A 22,442-nucleotide genomic window follows, 5' to 3' on the forward strand; every position below is an offset into this window, starting at 1 on the left:
AATTAATTACTTAACAACAGATATTGAACTTAGATTTTCCAGATAAGCAATAAACGATACTAACTGTAATGTAGCGATATACCAATGTAAATACCAGTCTTTGAAACTGTTACCGAAAATATTAATCGTTCTTCTAATCTGGTGTAGGCGCACCACTTTAATCTGCGACTTAAATTCAGTTTACTACTAAGTATTTCAAGTGATACTGGTAAACGGTTCATTTAGCATGGAACATACGAACAATCAATATGTAACAAGAAATATCGGTACCGCATATGAATAAGTTCACACTTTATATTTCTGAACTTCGTCCTATAACATGGTCTCCCGTGGCTTGCGGAATAAATGGAACAAGTTATGAGACTAACGGTCCACTTCCTATTACTCTACACTGGAATACATTAATGAAATATATCGTGTCTCGCGTAATCAGTAGCATTGTTAACCACTCAATGGGAATATCTGCCACTTATTGCCGCGTGTTTGTAGAGAACGTACATATTAATATGTATATAATTACTATTTCCGTATTTAGTATGGCATTTTGTTTATTCCAGTGAAATTATAGCTGTGTTCTCTTTGCTTGCCTCAGCAAAACTTTCTTTTTTCGTGCTTTATGCAATGTTTGTTTGATAACTGTTATATAGGCCCCCAAAACTGGAAATGTTCATTGTTTTCCGTACAGTTTTACACTCTTTAATCCTTAAAAATTAAAGATATTCAGATTTTCGAGGCACTATATTCTCAGGAACGGCAGGTTTAAAACATGCATTTCTTTGGGATTACGTAGATCAAAACACAGTCCAGCTGGTTTCAACATTAATGGGGTCGTTAGCGGCCTGTGTAGAGACTAGCTTAGACTTCGTGCGTCAGCGACATCTGTTTACAAGATATATTTTCTTTGAAGTGACTGTTGCATTTGTGTATATAATATCATTGCTTAGTGTGGTTGTGTGGAAAACAAGAGGAATTGGTGTATTAGGAGGGTGTTTCGAACATCAAATTCTAGTACAGTTTTTAAATTAAGAATTTACAGATGTCGATGAGAATGAGGTTTCTTAGCCTAGTGGACGTCATTCTTCGTGTACCACCACTGTTTGTCATAGACGAACTTTTACGAATTGGACATGGTTTGCCTATTGGCGAAAGTAATTCTGATAATTCATCGTTCGAAACCAATGGTCAGAACGTTGATGAAATTGACAGCTTTGGTGAAGACAGATTTTACGAATTTCTCATAATTGCAGCTGTTAAGTTCATACTCTCCGGTTTTGGTGAGTACAAAGTTAAGTGTCAGAATGACGTAGGTTAATATTTTGCCGCATCATGTACCCTAGATAATGCTTTACTTCTGTCACTAATTCTGTCAGTGTCAGTATACGCTGAGAATGTACATCTCTTTTCATTTTGGTTCCTTATTTTGTTTACTGTATGCTGTCACTCAGTGCAATTATTATTGTGGAAAGAGATGTACACAAATTGTTTAGGGAACTATGGCCTGATAAACATCGTTTGTCATAAGATGACAAGCTTTCGCATGATGTCATATGATACATGTTGTAAAATAGCTTTTATTATAATTGATGTTCGCCACCTGTTTTACTTTAAATGTCATCACCTTGATGATACTTAACTATATTTTAAACAGCACGCTTTAAGTTGCAAGCAGAGTTGCATAAATAGCAAGTCATTATATTGCCCGTTTAATTTCAAGCTGAAGAATAGATAGCTGTTATCTGCATAGGAACATTGCGAAAATAAAAAAAAAAAGCGCCCGAAAAGGAACATAAGTTTTGCATACTGTAATTTCTTTCAAGCTCGTTTTTACTTCGTCCTCGGTAGTGGTGTCCTGTTAACAACCCTAGTGGTTATACAAATTTCTTCTTCTGATGCAGTTTTGAATAACATTATTTTGTACAGTTAAAACTGTCACTTCCTTTAATTCCTAACCAGAGACCTGAGCAGATTTGTTCTGTGGAAGGAACGATTGCTGTAATTTCTGAGGAGGATTAATTTTTAGATGGTGTCACTTTGTTATAAAATATTTTCTGTTAGGTATAATTTATGGTGGACAATACCAAGAGTACAACATAGTCAAAATTCTCCAAATGTTTCCAAGTACAAGCTTTTCACGTGAAACTTGAGTGTGAGTCTTCTGTCACTGAACCTAGTAGACTTTCATAGACACAATATATTTGAGGTAGCATGTCATATTCTTAAAGAGTATATCTTGAATTTCAATTATTTTGTGGACTGTAGCTATTGCAGTATGATTGTTCTAATCAGAGAACAGTGTGGTAATCTGGAATCATCTTTTCCAACTAGAAGTGGAAAATGTTTGTTACAGTACAATGAAACCCTTACTTTCATATATTTTTCAGCTTTTTATAATACAGACTTCACTGATGTAATCTTTGAGTGTGGTAATGCCCCCTCTAGAAATATGGGCTGTGGTGATATTCTGATCTGTTATGTAGCCAGTTACCTGGTTTATTTTGGAAAGTGACAATTTGGTTGGTTGTTGGAAGAAGGTAATTGACTGTAAATACGAAATTATCATTGTGGTAACATTGATTTGTAGCATAGCACAATAGGTGCAGTTAAATTGTTTATAACTCACTTTTCATTGTAAACAATTAAAGCTCAAAGATAAATTCAGAAAAGCAGTGTAATGTAATTAAGAAATGTCCTGAATATAAAGAGACACTCAAGGGGGCAGGGCCACTATTCCCTGCACATAATGTATAAAAACTGTCTTGAAATTCACTGAAAGTCTTAGTTCTGTCAGTCTGAGCAAAAGGCTCAGAAGTACTAGATGTATAAATTGAGTATACAGTACAGCATCTCTATTCAGTTTGAACCCAGTATCTTTTCATATTGTTTCCTGTTTATCAAGGATCTACTAAGACTGACAGTCAGCTGCTTAAGCTACGTAAAATTTTATGTATGTCGGTACATATTTATTTCTGCAGTGGCGCCCAGCTAAGTATACAAGAACAAGAAAAATATTTTGATTTCCTGAGCTTCTTTGAGTTAGTCTTTGTCATATGTCAATTTGGAGATGAAACATTAGTCATAGAAACATGCCTTAGACTGCAGCGTAATGTAGATGTAACACAAAGAAATGGAATTCTTGGTGGTGGTGGTTAGTGTTTAACGTCCCGTCGACAACGAGGTCATTAGAGATGGAGCGCAAGCTTGGGTTAGGGAAGGATTGGGAAGGAAATCGACCGTGCTCTTTCAAAGGAACCATCCCGGCATTTGCCTGAAACGATTTAGGGAAATCACGGAAAACCTAAATCAGGATGGCCGGAGACGGGATTGGACCGTCGTCCTCCCGAATGAGAGTCCAGTGTGCTAACCACTGCGCCACCTCACTCGGTTGGAATTCTTGATTATCATCTCAAATTCAGGTAGCAGTTGATAGAAATTGTAATTCCTGGCAGAGGAATATGTCGGGTGGGTCATTCCATATCAAATCACCCAATAAAAAATAAATTTTACACCCACCTCCTTAGATTTTCATGAAATTTGGCTCAAATAGTTCTAATACCATCCTGACAACACCTGCAAATTTTTTTGCTGTATCTCTTATAGTTTTTTTTATAAATTTTTAAAGTTTTTATGTTTTTCGTTTTCCGAATCTTCGAAAATAGTAAATTTAATTTGTATTCAAAACTTTAAAATTGCTGATCTTAAAAACTCTTTTAGATAACATCATGAATTTTTATAGCAAGTCTATTGCTCAAATTTGTCTTAATTTACTCTTAAAAATATAGGCTACTTGATAAAACAAAAATAATGATAGCTTTTTAACATGTTTATTAATTATAGTAGATTACATTAGAATTGTGTACAAAGATAGTGTACTTAAGACACTTATGTATAACCCAACTGATTGCTTGAAACATTGAATTTTTTGAGTAATTTTGACTTTTTAATAAATGTTAATGCTGATTCAAACTGTTTTTCCACTTCATCCAAGAGCTTTCAGTTTTTTTGATACAGTCTTTTTTGAAGTAATACATTCTTCCAGTGCCGCTTGATTGAGGTGCGTCTACTACACAGACTATGTGCTCCAAAGGCACGATGCAAGAATCTTCTGTTTCAGGCCAATAAAATGATGCAGCTGGTCCTGAAGGATGTAGAAATAGAATTTCTGCATCTTCTTCATCATTGAATATTGTTTTTACCAGTCCAAAGTACCAGTTACCATCATAATTTGCAGCAACATAGCTATTTATGGATGGTTCAACACGAACCCAATCAGAAGAAGAATGGAAAGAAGACTAAGGAGGGTTTTACACTATCTGTAGTCTTTCTAATTTAAAGATTGTTTGTTGGAAGTGGTTTGAAGTTCCAGGAATGGTTCGGGTTGCTGAAAAACGTTTTTCTAGCTTTAACCGTAGCAAATCAGCTTCTTTTTTGTCGATAAAGTGAAAATGAATGTTTTCAATATTTTTTTCACAAAACTTGTACACATAGATTGCTGTCATTATTTGTTCTTCGTCTGAAAGCTGTAGACTGGCTTTCCTTAAAATTCTTTTAATAGTTCCTCCTAGGCCATCATAAATTGACTTCCCATGACTTGTTGCAAAAAAAGTGTGTTGGGCCTTCAAATTAAAGTCTCTCAAGTGTTCAGTCAAATTTTTAAAACTGTTTCTATTTTTGTACTGCCCAGCACAACCATCTGTAAAGTAGTGAACTGAGTCAATGTCAGTATGATGTAATGACAGCCACTTTGTAATTTCTTTTTGTACAAAGTTAACAAAACCAGTGTCATGTTCTTGGTCATCACTAATAAAACGGTGGTTGGAAACAAAAACATTGTTTTCCTCATTTCTTAGAAAAACTCCAACTGGGTGTAGAGTACAACCACCTCTATTCCAGTGGTAACTTTAGATCTCATTTTGTATAACAAAGGAATAATTTTCACTGAAATCCATCACAATAATTGCTGTTTTGGGTGGTGGGTCTTCTTTCAATCTTTTAAAGGCTGTTTTTCCAATGACCTAACTAATAAAGAAATGTAGTCTTCAACACTGATAGACTGTTTGATCATTTCTGCCCTGTCTTTGTTAACCCACCGACTGATTACAATTTCTTTTTCTAAATCATAATCTTCACTTAGTACTCAGTTAGTGCAGTATTTGAAGGACAGCTGTCGCAGTGATGTAGCGTGCAGTTCTGGTTTTCCGTGTTGCACACAAGCATCTTAATTAGGTCTTTATAATGTTCTTCAATTTTCACACCATCCAGTAATAGTTCAACATTCTGGTGGATACTGCATACACATACAGTGTGTGTGCCTGCAGCACCAGCAAGGATACACCATTTAGGTCTCAAGAAACAAAATTTTGAAAATTCTTCTTCTACCTCGGGATTCTCCTATTTGAAAGAATAATAGAGTTCTCTCAAGTTACACAAAATGAGCCTTTCTTGCATGTACACATTTCTTTTGAACACTTACTTTGTCTTTTGTTCCAGGTAACACTCTGGAACTTTCATCCTTTTCATAAAAATCTGTTACAAGCCTTGCTGTATTTTCAGAAAGAGTTTTACCTTTTTTTTGGACCAGGAGTTTCCAAAATACCCTTTTCAGATTTTAGCTTTCTAGCTTGTCGCACCATGTACTCACTTACATTAAATTCTTTCATCACTTTATTTCGACTCCAAGAATCTGGAGCCAAGGTCAGAATCTGGGTTTTGATGGTAACAGTAACAAAATGTAAACAGTAGAAGCTCATTTTCATGTTGCAACAGGTTTTATGCATGGTACAGCCATAATACTATAATACTCTGGAGTATACAAGAGGAAAAATTGTCAGAAAATAATTTTTCTCACAGGGAAACAAATTTATACTATATGGCTAATTAAGTTGTCTTACTGTAACATGGGTAACATAAATCGTATCGCATTTCACCTAAACCACTTTAACTGTGCCACAAGCTGCTTAAGAGTGATCAAGAGTACTGGTAGAAGTTATTTATTTGTTTGTTTGACTTTAGAGGGTCCAGAAGATGCTAACTATGTTTCATAATAAAGAGCTGATAACAATGAGTGCATATCATGTTAAATATGTCATATTTCCCCTCTGATTTCCTCTCTCTTTTTTTGTCTTTGTTTTGACTGTGAATGTGCTACCAGTGTGGCATGTATACAGTTCAGATGAAAAATCTTGCTATATGGGCACACTGTGTTTGAAGTGTGGCTATATAGGAGAGTATATGCGTATAAAGAAATGGGGGGTAACTGGGTCACAGTGTTAAAACATGAACTTCATCCATTTTATTTTAAACCCTGCCGTTTCATATGTTTTATTAAAGATAATTTTTAAAGTAGTCAGTTATTATAGACTGAAATTTGCTCATTGAAATATCATATCTAAAACTCTCTGAATGTTTGAGTTACAGAAAAATTCAAACAACCCAACTCTCTTAACATGAACCCAGTTACTTCAAGATTTTAGAGAAAATTTACCCAGATAGTCTATATAGTGCACTCTAAATGAGCTGTGTTAGTCTAGTTTAGGATGACATCCATGTCTGTAATTCTATTGCTATTAATGCCAAAGGAGTTATATTACAGGTGAGTGTTTGTAGCAGTAAAACATCAAGGGGTTGTGAAATATGGGCATTGTGAGACGGCAACCTTGACAGTAACATAGTGTTCCAAAGCTATTCAATTCAGTTTGCTGGAAATGTGGGTTTTGTGTACATCACAAATTAATGATGCTTGCCTCTATGACCCAATATTCTGTAAAAAGAACCCATTGAAAAAGTGTGGTTTCTAACCGACCTTGTTCACTTGCTTACATTGTGGTCTGTAGAGTCACCTCTTCTCAATCCGGTTTTCAGTTACATAATTTTCTTTAAATCCTCAAAGCTTTAGTATTATTTTACCATGAGCTGAGGAACAAAAACTGCAGTATTTTCATACCTAGAATAATTAGTCCTACACTTTTGTTTGATGCCATTACTCAAACAACTCTTACTTTGAAAAGGGCCATTTAGTTTTATCACAGTGTCTGTGAGTTTTTAAAAAAGGAATCATAAGTTAATTGTGGATTGACCTGATCATAATGAGGAAGTTCAGTACTTTGAATTTCTTTATGAAAAGGTAATACCATTTACTGAACGAAAAAAAAAAAAATTCATATCCATTTGTAAGTTTTTGAATAATATGCACAATCTGTCCTGTAGGGAAGGAACTGTGTGAAATAAAATGTAAAATACACGGCCTTGTTTTTTGTTAGTTTGCATGACTTTCTATGCAAAATAGGCCATTGTGTACCATAATATAACAGGAAATTAGAATAATTTCTACAACAGTTCTGATACTCAACCTTTGGAATGCCTGTAGTATCATGGTTGTAGATGTCAGGATGTCAGGAAATTGTTTCGAAATGCTTTCCTTTCACTGGCTCTTTTAGTTTTGGAAATATTCAGAAGTCATGCAGAGACAAATCAAATGAATAATGGGGTGTTCAAGCACCACAGTACATTTTTTAATCAAGAAATTGCATATGATCTTGCTTTTGTGCACTGGTTAAGTGCAATAAACACGGAGTTCCTTAATTTTGGTATTCAGATTGAACCTGAACAGTCCACATCCATAAAATATTTAAAACGCTCAAATAGCAAGTCTGCCTTCACCATCTGACCTTCAGGTGTTAGTTTTTATAGTTAATTCTTTCTGGGTCAAAGAAAATACAGTAGTGTCTTGACAAGTCCTTTCTGGATGCCCCCCCCCCCCCCCCCCATAGATTCTGGACCTTTCTATTACTTACTTTTGACGTTTTGTAATTGATTTGTAGTGAAAACACCGTGTTTCACCACCCATTATGATTCAAGATGTGAGTCTGAGTTCCTAGCTGGTGATACTTTTGTGTGTCTGCAGTGTTCTACTCTGCAATCTTTTTCATCTTCAGTGAGGGGGTGGTGTACAGAGCAACAACAGGCTTTCTTTTTGTGCAAATTTGCAGTTCAAAAGTGATGGACAGTTGTTTTAAGAACTCCAATGACCTCCTCAGTTAATGCTGTAGATGCACAGCAATCATTTTAAAGAATTTCAGCCACTTGTTGAACATTTTCTTTGGCTCGAACTGTCAGTGATGATCCTGAATGTGGATTATTTTCCGTTTTCTCTCTCAACCACCGTGAAACATTTCACATCATTTGAAAACATTTTTACGATTTGTTGCTTCACTACTGTAAACGGTTTGTATCATTTCAAAAGTGGATGTGGCACTTTTACTCGGTTTAATCAAGACTTAATGTTAACAGCTTCACCGTTGCTCCTTAAAGTTCTGGTTATAATGAGCAGTCTGTAATGCCATTGGTGTTTAAATTTAAAGGAAATTGATCAAAGTACCATGCAATTAATTCATGCATCCATTTCTCAGATGGGATCAGTAGTTAAACGGATATAAAATTCAGTCACTTTTGCTGAGAATCGGACTGTGTAGTTATAGTTTGTTTTGTTTGATACAATACTCAACATCTTCTGATGACATTTGCAACTTCTTCATCTTTTGGATGTAGATAAGATGACACCGTCACCATCTCTACCTTCTCACGATATGTGTCCATTCCTTAATGTACTATTAACGTAATATTTTAGTTTGAGGTGAGGGACATACAAAACTCCCGCACCATAGGTAATCTTATTTTCATTTTTCACAGCATTGAGCACTTACTTCAGGTCTTCAGTACTCTAAGTAAATGTAGCCCCCTTTTGTGTTTTACTCCTGTATTTCTGCACCATGACCTATGCTGATTAAAGGTTGTGCTAATTTTATCATGAAGATTATATTTAAATTTACTTGTAAACCACATTTAATAATTACAGTAGTGCTATACAAATCATTTTTAAAGAAATAGGGCAACAGGGCCATTTGAGGCATCTGGCCCCCATATGGTCAAGTTACTTCTAGCATGTTGCACAGTTGCCCCATATAATTCAGTTAGCATTTCTGTGTGGCCCATTTCTCCATTTCATAAATGTATAGTGGGTAAATGAACCACGCACTCTACAAATAAAAGGCCACTCGTACAAATAAAACATTAACTGAAGAATCGGAAAGAAGCACTCAATTTAACATTGTGTTGTTTCATATATATGTAAAAATAGTCAATTAAAAATAAGAGAGAATCAATCATATCTTGCACTACACCACACTGTAATGAAGGAAAACAGTTGCAACTTTACAGTCAAGCTATGTCTAGCAAGTGTTTTTAAAAGAGTTGTGTGTTTCACAAAGATAAGACATGTCTTTAAATCTGGTAGCACTATAAGAATGAAATATGTGCCAAAGAATAAAATATGCACTCATTCCTTGCAGAAGACTTGATGGCCAAGTGACTCAGTGTTTCCATAGACAGGGTGTTTCAAAATGAACATATCGGTTTTAAGGCATTGTAGCATTTATTACGTTGAACTTAAAATTGTAAATAATACACTAAATGAAAGAGCAATTCAAACAGTTTTGTTTGTATACCTGTGCGCAGTGGGGGGAAGAGTATGGAATGACAGAATGACTGAAAAACTTTCACACTTAACCCCATGAAAAATCCCCGCAGAAAGTTTATGGGCATTTCTTTTTTGGTGAATCAACTGTAACTGTTGTTCCTTAGCTTGATGTGCTACAGCTATGGCCCATGCCTCAATGGGAACAAGCTGAACACCACATCTTTATTTGGGAGCAAGATGGTGCACTGCCTCAATGGCATAACTCAGTATGTGACTGGTTGGACGACGACTTATCCGACCAGTTGATTGGGTGCAAGGGGCTGGTTGACATAGCATTTTATGCATGACCTCCATGTTCACACATGATCTGACGTGATCGTGTGTGTATGCTTCCGGTACCAGCTGATCTATCTGACTTCAGAAACAGTGTTATTGCAACAGTTACTCCTGACACATTCACCAAAGTTTCACTTCTCTTTCATTTGGTGTATTATTTATAATTGTTAGTTGAATATAATATGTGCTACAAAGCCTTAAAAGCCGTATATTCATTTTGAAACACCCTGTATATTAGCAGGAGGGTGGAGTGTAACACTTATGTTCTAGTAACACAAATGATATTTAACTTCCTTCTCAAGCAACAGTTCCCCCCTGCGGGTCCGGGGTAAGAATAGGCCCGAGGTATTCCTGCCTGTCATAAGAGGTGACTAAAAGGAGTTCCAACCGTTTCGGCCTTCCATTTGATGGTCCCCTTTGGGGTTTGACCTCCATTTTTCAAAATTCTACAGAAGTACGAGCCTTTTGGGGAAGGACACCTTACGTGGTGTACCACTGGTCCTAAGTGCACCAAGACCTTGGCACTCAGCATTGTACCGGCGTTGTAACCATACCCACTATTCCTCAAATTGGGCCTAAACGCCTGATGGGTTGTATAAGTTATGCCCATAGTGCGTCCCCATCTGCACCAGCGATCATGATGGACTTTCCATGGCACCAGAAATCCAGCACGGTAGCCAGACCGTTGTGGTGGGGTCGTCATGTACCCTCTAGGTTGTAGCCCCCTGACAACACAGGGATCGTACTGCCGATACCTGAGCTGCACCCTCCCCACGTCGGCCAAGGAGTAGATGCCCGTCTCCTTGGGGCATCAGGACTCCCGGCAACGGTCATCCTGCCAGGTGGCCCTTGCTGAGGCTGGGTGGCGCCCGTGGGGAGAGCCCCTGGTCGGAGTGTGTGGTATCGGGGCGGACATTTCGCAGATGAAACGTCAACACGTATCAGGTCGCTCTGCGGCCGAGTCTTTCAAAAGAAAAGGTACCATTTCTAGTTCTGGTTCTCCTGCCCTTTCCCTCTTGGCCACTCCCTGGGAGGAGGGACAGGCCCGCCGGCTTGGGGCGAAGTACTTCCCCCGCTATTTGGTCTGTTCTCGAACCGATGGGGGGGACGTTCGCCACGTCCAAGCCCATGTTCTTTGTTCAGCACATTGAGGACATCTTCAGGGAAATCGAGGCTCTCAGCAAGATGCGTTCAGGGTCCGTTCTTATCAAGACCACCTCCGCCACACAGTCGGCGGCGCTCCAGGCGTGCGACCGCCTAGGGGACATCCCAGTGTCCATTGTCCCACATCTGGCACTAAATAGGACGCAGGGGGTTATTTTTCATCGTGACCTCCTGCTACAATCTGATGAGGAGCTCAGGGCCAACCTGAAGCGCCGAGGCGTGCATTTCGTCCGGCGAGTCCAGCGCGGCCCCAAAGACCGTCGCATCGACACCGGGGCCTTTATCCTCGCCTTCGAGGGGGACGTTCTCCCGGAGAAGGTAAAGGTGATGTGCGACGTGCGACCTTACGTCCCGCCTCCTATGCGCTGTTTTCGGTGTTTGCGCTTTGGGCACATGTCGTCATGGTGTGAGGCTGAGCCCCTTTGTGGCGATTGTGGACGTCCTCTTCGTGAGGAACATACATGCACCCCACCACCTCGGTGCACTAATTGTCCTAGCATCCACTCGCCTAGATCCTCAGACTGCCCCGCATATCAGAAGGAGAAGAAGATACAAGAACTCAAAACTTTGGATTGGCTCTCTTATTCTGAGGCCAGGAAGAAGTATGACCGCCTCCATCCCGTGCTGTTGACCACTTCGTTTGCCTAAGTTGTGTCCACTCCTTCCGCGGTATCCTCACCCCTATCCTGTCCCCCCTCCACCTCCTCCGCCCATCAGGGGGCTCTGCCTCCGCCTCCCAAATTCCTCCCTTCCAAATCCTCCTCCCCCGTGGCCCCCGCCCCCTCTGCTCCAGGGGCCACCCTTCCTCCTCCTCCTCTCCCCCCGCCACCTGAGAAGCGATCCTCTTCTCAGGCGTCCATCGGGGAAACGTTCCGGACCCCAGCTTCCGAGGTCCGGCGTTCCAAAATGGACCCCGCGCGTGAGGACCTTCTTCGGGTCCAGCCCACCATCACTGTGCCTCCTCGGCATTCCAAGAAGGCCTCCAAGAAGAAGTCTCTATCCCCCTCTCCACCCCGGCGCGTTTCGTCTGACGCTCCATCCATGAGTCGCTGCTCCTGGCCGTCCTCAGTTTCGCCAGGACGCTCTGCTGCCAGGCGCTCAGCTGGCCTCTCGTCGGCAAATGATGCTGCCCCTCCTACACAACCAGGGACAGCGGCCGCAGCTGGCGACGACTCGATGGAACCGGGTCCGCCTCCCGCCGGTTGTAGTGTTGTCCCCTCGCAACCTGGCCCTCTGCGGCCGTCGAGGTGACCAGCTCTTCCCCGTCTTGTTCCCCCAACTTTTTGACTAGCGATGGCCTTGTTACATTGGAACATAAGAGGTATTCGATCTAATCGGGAGGAATTACAACTGCTCCTCTGCCTGCACTGTCTGCTCGTCCTTGGTCTCCAGGAAACCAAGTTGTGCCCGGCTGACCGTATTGCCTTTACCCACTATACCTTGGAGCGGTATGACCGCACCCCTGTGGACGGTATCCCAGCTCATGGCGGGGTCATGTTGCTTGTTCGGGACGATGTCTATTACCATCCCATCCCATTGACCACCCCACTCCAAGCAATAGCTGTTCGTATTACTCTTTCTGCTTTTACTTTTTCAGTTTGTACCATCTACACTCCACCGTCATCTGCTGTCAGTCGGGCTGACATGATGCACCTGATCGTTCAGCTTCCCCTGCCGTTTTTATTGTTTGGCGACTTCAATGCCCATCATCCCCTTTGGGGCTCTCCTGCATCCTGTCAAAGAGGCTCACTCTTGGCGGATGTCTTCAACCATCTCAATCTTGTCTGCCTCAATACCGGCGCCCCGACTTTCCTCTCGGACTCTACTCGTACCTACTCCCACTTGGACCTCTCGATCTGTTCTACCACTCTTGCTCGTCGGTTCGAGTGGTATGTCTTTTCTGACACCTATTCGAGCGACCACTTCCCCTGTGTCGTTCGTCTCCTGCACTACACCCCATCCCCACATCCTTCGCGCTGGAACATACCGAAAGCTGACTGGGGACTTTACTCCTCCCTGGCAACCTTCCCGGACCACGTTTTTCTCAGTTGTGACAGTCAGGTCGATTACCTCACGTCTGTTATCATCAATGCTGCCGAACGTTCCATTCCTTGTACTACCTCTTCTTCACATCGCGTTTCCGTCCCCTGGTGGAATGAGGCTTGTAGGGACGCTATCCGTGCTCGACGACGTGCTTTACGCACCTTTCGCCGCCATCCTACGTTGGCGAATTGTATTGAATACAAACGACTCCGAGCGCAATGCCGTAGACTCATCAAAGACACCTGGCCTGACCTCAGGTAATGAGGTCCTTGTTGATCCTGTGGCTGTCTCCAACGCCTTTGGCCGCTTTTTCGCGGAGGTTTCAAGCTCCGCCCATTACCACCCTGCCTTCCTTCCCAGGAAAGAGGCAGAAGAGGCTCGGCGACCTTCCTTCCACTCGCTGAATCTGGAAACTTATAATGCCCCCTTTACTATGCGGGAACTCGAACGTGCGCCTGCACTGTCCTGGTCCTCTGCTCCAGGGCCGGATGCCATTCACGTTCAGATGCTGGCACACCTTTCTCCGGCGGGCAAAAGCTTTCTTCTTCGTACCTACAATCGCGTCTGGACCGAAGGTCAGGTCCCCATGCGTTGGCGTGACGCCGTCGTTGTTCCTATACCCAAACCCGGGAAGGATAGACACCTTCCTTCTAGTTACCGCCCCATTTCTCTTACAAGCTGTGTCTGTAAGGTGATGGAGCACATGGTTAATGCTCGGTTAGTCTGGATTCTTGAATCTCGACAGCTACTTACTAATGTCCAATGCGGCTTTCGTCGCCGCTGCTCCGCTGTTGACCACCTTGTGACCTTGTCGACATTCATCATGAACAACTTTTTGCGAAGGCGCCAAACGGTAGCAGTGTTCTTCGACTTGGAGAAGGCTTATGATACCTGTTGGAGAGGAGGTATCCTCCGCACTATGCACAGGTGGGGCCTACGCGGTCGCCTGCCCCTTTTTATTGATTCCTTTTTAACGGATCGAAAGTTTAGGGTACGTGTGGGTTCCGTATTGTCTGACGTCTTCCTCCAGGAGAACGGACTGCCTCAGGGCTCCGTCTTGAGCGTAGCCCTTTTTGCCATCGCGATCAATCCAATAATGGATTGTATTCCACCTAATGTCTCAGGCTCTCTCTTTGTCGATGACTTCGCGATCTACTGCAGTGCCCAGAGAACATGCCTCCTGGAGTGCTGCCTTCAGCGTTGTCTAGACAGCCTCTACTCATGGAGCGTGGCAAATGGCTTCCGGTTCTCTGAAGAGAAGACGGTTTGTATCAACTTTTGGCGATATAAAGCGTTCCTTCCGCCATCCTTACATCTCGGTCCCGTTGTTCTCCCATTCGTGGAAACAACTAAGTTTCTAGGGCTCACGTTGGACAGGAAACTGTGTTGGTCTCCACATGTCTCTTATTTGGCGGCCCGCTGTACATGTTCCCTTAATGTCCTCAGAGTTCTTCGCGGTTCATCTTGGGCAGCGGATCGCACTGTCCTGCTTCGCTTGTATCGGTCCATAGTCCGATCGAAGCTGGATTATGGGAGCTTCGTCTACTCGTCTGCTCGGCCATCCCTCTTACGCCGGCTCAACTCCATCCACCATCGGGGGATACGTCTTGCGACCGGAGCCTTCTACACTAGTCCTGTCGAGAGCCTTTATGCTGAAGCTGCCGAATTACCATTGACATACCGGCGTGACGTACTGCTGTGTCGGTATGCCTGCCGGCTGTTGTCTATGCCCGACCACCCCTCTTACCAGTCCTTCTTCGCCGATTCTCTCGACCGTCAGTACGGGTTGTATGTGTCTGCCCTGCTGCCCCCCGGAGTCCACTTCCGTCGCCTGCTTCGACAATTGGATTTTACCCTCCCTACCACCTTCAGAGAGGGTGAGAGCCTGACACCACCTTGGCTCCAGGCTCCGGTTCATATTTATCTCGACCTCAGCTCACTCCCGAAGGAGGGTACTCCGGCTGCAGTGTATTGCTCACGGTTTGTCGAACTTCGTGCTCGACTTGCCGGTCACACCTTTATTTACACCGATGGCTCCAAAACTGACGATGGTGTCGGCTGTGCCTTTGTCGTCGGGACCGCCACCTTTAAATACCGGCTCCTCGACCAATGTTCGAGCTATACGGCCGAGCTTTTTGCTCTCCATCAGGCCGTTCAGTATGCCTGCCGCCACCGCCATTCATCGTATGTACTCTGCTCTGACTCACTCAGTGCTCTTCAGAGCCTTGGAGCTCCCTATCCGGTCCATCCCTTGATTCAACGGATACAGCAGTCCCTCCATTCTTTCGCTGATAATGGTTCTCCTGTCAGCTTTCTGTGGGTTCCCGGACATGTAGGAGTGCCTGGGAATGAGGCTGCGGATGCTGCAGCCAAGGCTGCAGTCCTCCTGCCTCGGCCAGCCTCCCATTATGTCCCGTCATCTGACGTTCGTGGGGATGTATGTAAGAGGCTTGTGTCGTTGTGGTGGGATGCTTGGTCATCCCTCCAAGGAAACAAGCTCCGGGCAGTAAAACCGCTCCCAACTGCTTGGACAACCTCCTCCCGACCATCTCGGCGAGAGGAGGTCCTTCTGACCAGGTTGCAGATTGGGCATTGCCGGTTTAGCCACCGCTACCTGCTCTCCAGTGACCCAGCCCCGCAGGGCCCTTGTGGTCAGGCATTGACAGTGCGCCATGTTTTATTGTCGTGTCCCCGTTTTAGTCAATTTCGTGTTGTCCTGTCCCTGCCATCTACTTTACCAGATGTTTTAGCTGATGACGCTCGAGCAGCTGCTCGTATTCTGCGTTTTATAACTTTGACTGGCTTGTCCAAAGACATCTAACCTTTTTACTTATTTTACCTGCATCTTTGTCAGGTCCTTCTGGTGTCCCCCCCATCCCCTTGAGTTTTACTAGATTCCATGTGCTCTAACAACAGTGACTGGACGCTAATGACCTCAGTAGTTGAGCGCCCTTAAACCCCACCAAAAAAAAAAAAAAAAAATCAAGCAACAGTTTAGTTGGTATAGTGCAACTTGGCTCACTGTCAGTTAAAGAAAAGGGTCATGTGGTACCAGTCATCAGTGATTCTTGCATTCCTCAGCTCAGTATGTATGGCGTGCTTAGCACATGCCAACGACAAGGATATGAACCACATGCTGTACATAAGACAGTCAAAAGTGGCAAGTTAATTTAATTGTACTATAAATTTAGGCACAATGTGTGTCCATCTTAGTAAACGAAGAGTTGAGTGACTTGAAGTTGGGCATGATTGGAAGAACTCTTAATGTTGGGTATTCTGTCAGAAGCCTTACCATAGTAAAATATGCCCAAGTCCAGTATTAACTGTTTTATTGTGGAGTGAAATTCCAGTAACTCTTTTCATAAGTCTAATAACTTGACTAGTAAGGGTAACTCCGTACTTAGGTGAAGATGCATTAAGTCCATAAAAGTAAGTAATTAGATTTGTATAGGGATCACACACATTCATCTTGCAGACAGCTATTTAAGTGGTTGTGAATATTAACCAGAGCCTCACTGTACATTTATTCACTGCAATGAAATTTGATGTTATCATTCCACTGCAGTTCGACTAAGAGCAGTCAGCTGGCTTTTGGGGTGTCTGCATGAGTTACTTCTGTGTCATGACGACGAGGTGGGCACTGTGGTTACTGGTCCTACACTCCATGCATTTGTTTGATGTAGGTGTGACCCCCAAGACTGACTGGATCGACCGCCACACATTTATGTTCCCATAAATTTGGTGGTACCTGAAGATGAAGCTTTATGCTTCAAAGCTGGTCATCAAATAAATTAAGAAGTTTCTGGCAACAGAGGTGGATTTTTATTCTGCAAATATGTTCCTCTGTTGTGGATACACACTTGATCAAATATTTTGTAGCTAGTCATAATTGCTTTTACATTCAGCCTTGGAAATACGGTTCAAGTCCATATGTACTCAGTAATCAGTACATGTAACCAAGCCAGGGTCAAGCAGTCTTCCGTCTGAAGAGCCAGTTTTGATACCATGTCTAGATAAACATGCCTATGAAGCTAGTAGTTCAATTACAAAGTACTTTTGATACTGTAATTTAAATTTGTCACAGGTTCCAGAGAACCTGAGTTGTTGGGCACAGTGAGGGAATGTCTTAAACTACTTCTTATAAATTCCAGTAGTAGACCTACAAAGTGGGCATGGCTTATAGCGGGATATAGTAGACCTTCATTATTTTGAAATCGCGTAGACTAAAACTTGGTTAATCCTACCAGCTGTTCAGTCCCTGATGAATTACCTCTATAAATGTACCGCTTAAACCAAATTCCAGATAATTCATATAGCAAACTAAAATTTGGGCCCCACATTACATATTCTATATCTTATTCTTTGTCTAAACACAAATAAATGTGCACTTATGTAGTGCTTTGCACTAAGGTATTTTCCATAATGCATTTAACATGGTTTTTCTTAATAATATACTGTACTGTAATTTCACAGCGGTGGCCCAATTGCTTGCTTGCTGCTCACGTGTCACTTCCACAGCTTAAGACACTGGGAAAGAGATGGGTTATTCAGCAGACCACACAGTGTTCAGCATGCAACAATCCACAGTTTTTCATCTGTTTTGTGAACAATGAATGTTTTTTTTTTTCCAATCACTCATAATGTGTATCAAAAGTAGACAACCTCATAAAATTGTGATGTCAAAACAAAAGCAGCAATTTCTACATATGGTGGACACTGGAGAGAAGACTAAAACATAGGTTGCAGAACACTTTTGGATCCTGAAGTCTGCTCTCTCATCAATAATAAGTTCAAGAACGCAGATGCAGGCAAGTCTGGAAGCTGTTCATTTAGTGCCAATGTCAAGTGCATGAGGGGAGCCAAATGTGAAGAAATGGGTGATTCGCTGTTTGAATGGTTTCAACACATGGAGCCCACAGCATATCCTGTTATCCTGCCCCATGCTGGATGAAGCTGACATTTTCTATAACTTGATGTCTGAAAAAACATTACACATCAAGTGTGAAACATGTTATGGAGGAAACACACAGTAAGGAGAATCGGCAATGATCCTGTGTTGTAATTCAGATGCATCTGAGAGGCTCAAACCATTACTGATTAGGAAGTACAAAAATCCACTTTGTTTTAAAAAAGTCAACTTATTCAGTCTCTTATGCGTCTATGAGAATAACAATGAAGTTTGGCTGACCAAATCTCTCTTCCATAGCTGGTTGTTCAAGGTTTTAGCACCAAATGGCTGTGAGGAACAGAAATGCTTTTCTAACTTTGGACCACTGCTCTGCACATCAGTTTGATGACCTGGAACTTCCAAACATGGAAGTTGTCTTCTTACCAGCTAACACCGAGCCATCTGCAGCCATTGGATCAAAGAATAATTGCCTCAATGAAGCATAATTAGATGCAGACTTCTTAAGGATGTTATCAGTACAATTGAAATACAAGAAACAGTTCCACATTGGAATGTACTGCAAGCTGTCCACAACATAACTTGCTGCTTGGGATGAAGCTACAACAGACATCATAACTACCAGTTTTAAGAAGGCCTGGACAGCAACTGATAATGCTGCTGAGACTAAAGAGGGAACTGATGATCCAATATCTGAACTTCTGCATAATGCGGGTACAACTTTAGGTTCTGGTGTTGCTCTTGTACAGGCTTACACCCTGCTGGTGCCCCCCTTGTACCTTCAATATGGAACAAAGGAGGCTAGCAGATGACAAAATCTGTGCTGCTGAAGAACTAGTCACAAGGTCTACTGATGATGCTGAAGAGAATGACAATGCTTTACTGTCCTCATCATCTGAGGAGGAACATAATGTGAGACCGTCAACCTGCGCTGCACCTGGTGTTCTCGAGAGGTTTACCGCCACTTCTGATGTCTCCATGGTATTTCAGGCTGCTGTGGGTGTTGCGGCTTCAGAGAGTGCAATAATATTATGACAAACAACAATTGATGGTTTTTTCCCTCCAAATTAATATGTAGAAGTAAAATGTATAATAGCTAAGTAGTTGTAAGCTAAACATGCTGTGATTAAAACTTAGTGTGTTAAAGAACTGTAAACTGAAGTGTTTCTCAAGATTATAATTTACCATATTACATGACACACTAATTCAATGGGTACAATATTGTTCAGTGATATATTTATAATTGTATTGTTTAAAAAAATGACAAACATTTGTCAGTATGTACATATTCATTCTCAATTACAAAAGTGATGGAATTACTGTAGCTCATATATAGAGTAGTTATTTTAATCTTTCCTTAGAGGTATTGAAAATAGAGCACCCTCATTTGTTGGTATCCATAACAAGAGAAAAAGTGAACTCGACAGTCACAGAGCTTTATAAGAAAACTCATCAGTTCAAATGTCTTTAAACCAAATTCGCTATTTGGCGACCCCTTGAATTCAGTTACTTGAAAAAATTTAGGAGTGTGCTATTGACAAGTGTGACTGTCGTAAACTGTCTCCAGAAAATATGATATAGCACTGCAACATAGACCTTGGAGGACATGTAAGAGTCCTGAGAAATAATCTGGAGGGTGATTTCAAGCTTAATCACGCAAGCTTCATCACTTTACAGAACGTTTACATGGGAAGTTGCCTGCAGAATTTTTTCATACACCAGTCGACACCGTTCAGTCACTGTTGAGAGTGGGTGCCTGCGTGCAACACAAGCTGATAACTAGTGCCCACAAATTATGGTCCTTTGGTACTAGGAGGAGAAAGTAACAGATTTTGCACACAATCTTTTTTGTAAGCAATTGGGAAGGCCGTGTCAATAAACGGTTTGCAACCATCTCCACACGATCAGCCACAGCCATGGTTTCTGGGGGGAGTCTGGGGTAGAACAGGGAACACTTATTTTTTGAGTTATCTACGCTGACAAATTTAATTTTTTCTGACACCTTATGAATGCCATAATAGTTTTGGGGTGACCGTGTACCACTGCATGACTCAGACGTGGAGTCCCATATTGGCAGGGAGGTGGGTCAGTCTTACTTCGGGCCAGTATCCCATCCAGATTTATGACTTATCTCATCGCTGTTGAGCATAATCTGAGGGATGCACACTGACAGGAACATTCAACCTGTTGTCCAGCCCTTCAATCAACATTTTGGGGATGGGTTCATCTTTCATGATGATGGTTCATCAGCACATCTGGCTCGCGTGGTGGGAATCAACTAAATGGAATGATCTTCATTATTTTCTGGTATGTAGCAGATTGAGCATGCTAGAGACCAGTCCAAATGCGGTGTCGGTCATAGGAGAAACCTTCCTCACACTCTGGATGACTTCAGGATGGCTATTGTTGAAGAGTAAACAGAAATTGGCAGCATTGTGTTGCCCTGTGGATAGCACGCCAAGGAGGATCCAAGCATTTTAAAACGCTTGAGTTTTAGTAAGATTGTATTGAATATTATCCAGTAGCAGTTATAAATTTCACAGATATACACATTCAAACAGGTTGCCTTCAATCTGGATATTTTTTATTTTATTCTATGGTAAAGATTTTTAATAATACTACAATCTTCACGTTTGTTGAAGTGCAGCAGTACCTTGCGTATTTTAAAATGCTTGGATCCCTCTAGGAATGCCATCCACAAGTTAGCTGAAATGTTGCTGTGCAACACCTGACCACTCTTTGACATTGGCCATCATGAAGTTGTCCAGTATATAAGGAAGGTTCCTGCCATGACCCGTAGCAAGTTTCAACTGATGCACAATGTTTTTAAATAGTTTGTAATAGCAGAGTGTTTGTATAGAGATGATGGCATATGATGTAGATTCTGAGACCACACAGTGCTGTATTATCATAATGTTGGCAGCAGCACTCCAGTAAGTTAAACCTCCCCCTCCCCAACCCGTTATTTTTCTTCATACGGTACATCATAGTGCAATTCGAAATACAGTTGTCTCATAATGGCGTGCTTTTTTTTTTCTCCGAGAGAATGCCTAATGTCAGTAAGAATGCTAAAAAAATGCTAGACATGTTGAGTGAAAGAAAGGTCACTCTAGTCTGAAGTTCGGTCACTCAGATTTTGTCATTGCTCCTCGGTCAGTACATAATTTTGTGTAACTCAATGATCAAATTTATGTTGTCCAATTGGACACCACTTCAACAATTGGCAATTCCTTAATCTATCCTAGTTATTAATCAGAGAAAGGAAGCATATGGTATAACATGGATTTCAAACTTTGTATCGTTCCTGGTCTCTCTTCTAATCATTGAAAGGTGAAGGTTAGATTTAAAGGATACTGAAAGAAAATTGCTGTGATCTGTCTGGGATTCAATACTGTAACCTCTGAACATCAACAAAAGCAAAACGAGGATAATGGAATGTAGTCGAATTAAGTAGGGTGATGCTGAGGGAATTAGATTAGCAAATGAGACACTTAAAGTAGTAAAGGAGTTTTGCTATTTGGGGAGCAAAATAACTGATGATGGTCGAAGTAGAGAGGATATAAAATGTAGACTGGCAATTGCAAGGGAAGAGTTTCTTAAGAAGAGAAATTTGTTAACATCGAGTATTGATTTAAGTGTCAGGAAGTCGTTTCTGAAAGTATTTGTATGGAGTGTAGCCATGTATGGAAGTGAAATGTGGACGATAAATAGCTTAGACAAGAAGAGAATAGAAGCTTTCAAAATGTGGTGCTACAGAAGAATGCTGAAGATTTGATGGGTTGATCACATAACTAATGAGGAGGTATTGAATAGAATTGGGGAGAAGAGGAGCTTGTGGCACAACTTGACCAGAAGAAGGGATCGGTTGGTAGGACATGTTCTGAGACATCGAGGGATCACCAATTTAGTATTGGAGGGCAGTGTGGAGGGTAAAAATCATAGAGGGCACAGGATAGAGTAACATGGAGAGCTGCATCAAACCAGTCTTGGGACTGAAGACCACAACAACAACCACCTCTGTTTCCAGTAATGTCCTTTACTGCTACACAGCCATGCCTGACTAGTCAGTACATGAAATGTAACCAGCAAAGGTTGTTGTTGTTGTTTTCAGTCCAAAGACTACTTTGATGATGCTGTCAGTGCTGCTTACTCCATCCTGTGGAAGCCTCATCATCTGCAAGTAACGACTGCAACCTACATTCTTCTGAATTTGCTTAGTGTACTCAGTCTCTTGGCCTTCCTCTACAATTTTTACCCTCCACGCTTCTCTGCAATACTAAATTGGTGCTCCATTGATGCCTCAGGACATGTCCTACCGACCGATCCCCTCTACTAGTCAAGTTGTGCCACAGATTCCTCTTCCCCCCAATTCTATTCAGTACCTCCTCATTAGTTTCGTGATTTACCATCTAATCTCCAGCATTCTTCTGTAGCACCGTATTTCAAAAGTTTCTATTCTCTTCTTGTCTTAACTATTTATCGTCCATGTTTCTCTTCCGTGCATGGCTACAGTCCATACAA

General features: G+C 41.8%; 1 protein-coding gene across 1 annotated transcript in view; it reads left to right on the top strand.

The window, feature by feature from the left end:
- Positions 1-791: 791 nt before the first annotated feature.
- LOC124605349 (protein TRC8 homolog) overlaps positions 792-22,442 on the top strand; it is a 42,511-nt gene continuing 20,860 nt past the window's right edge. The window contains exon 1 of the mRNA XM_047136970.1: positions 792-1,274. Within this exon, the coding sequence (XP_046992926.1) occupies positions 1,037-1,274 (238 nt within the window). The 5' untranslated portion in view covers positions 792-1,036. The remainder of the gene's footprint in view (positions 1,275-22,442) is intronic.

This window comes from Schistocerca americana, chromosome 3 (assembly GCF_021461395.2).
Source record: "Schistocerca americana isolate TAMUIC-IGC-003095 chromosome 3, iqSchAmer2.1, whole genome shotgun sequence".
Lineage (NCBI taxonomy): Eukaryota > Metazoa > Arthropoda > Insecta > Orthoptera > Acrididae > Schistocerca > Schistocerca americana.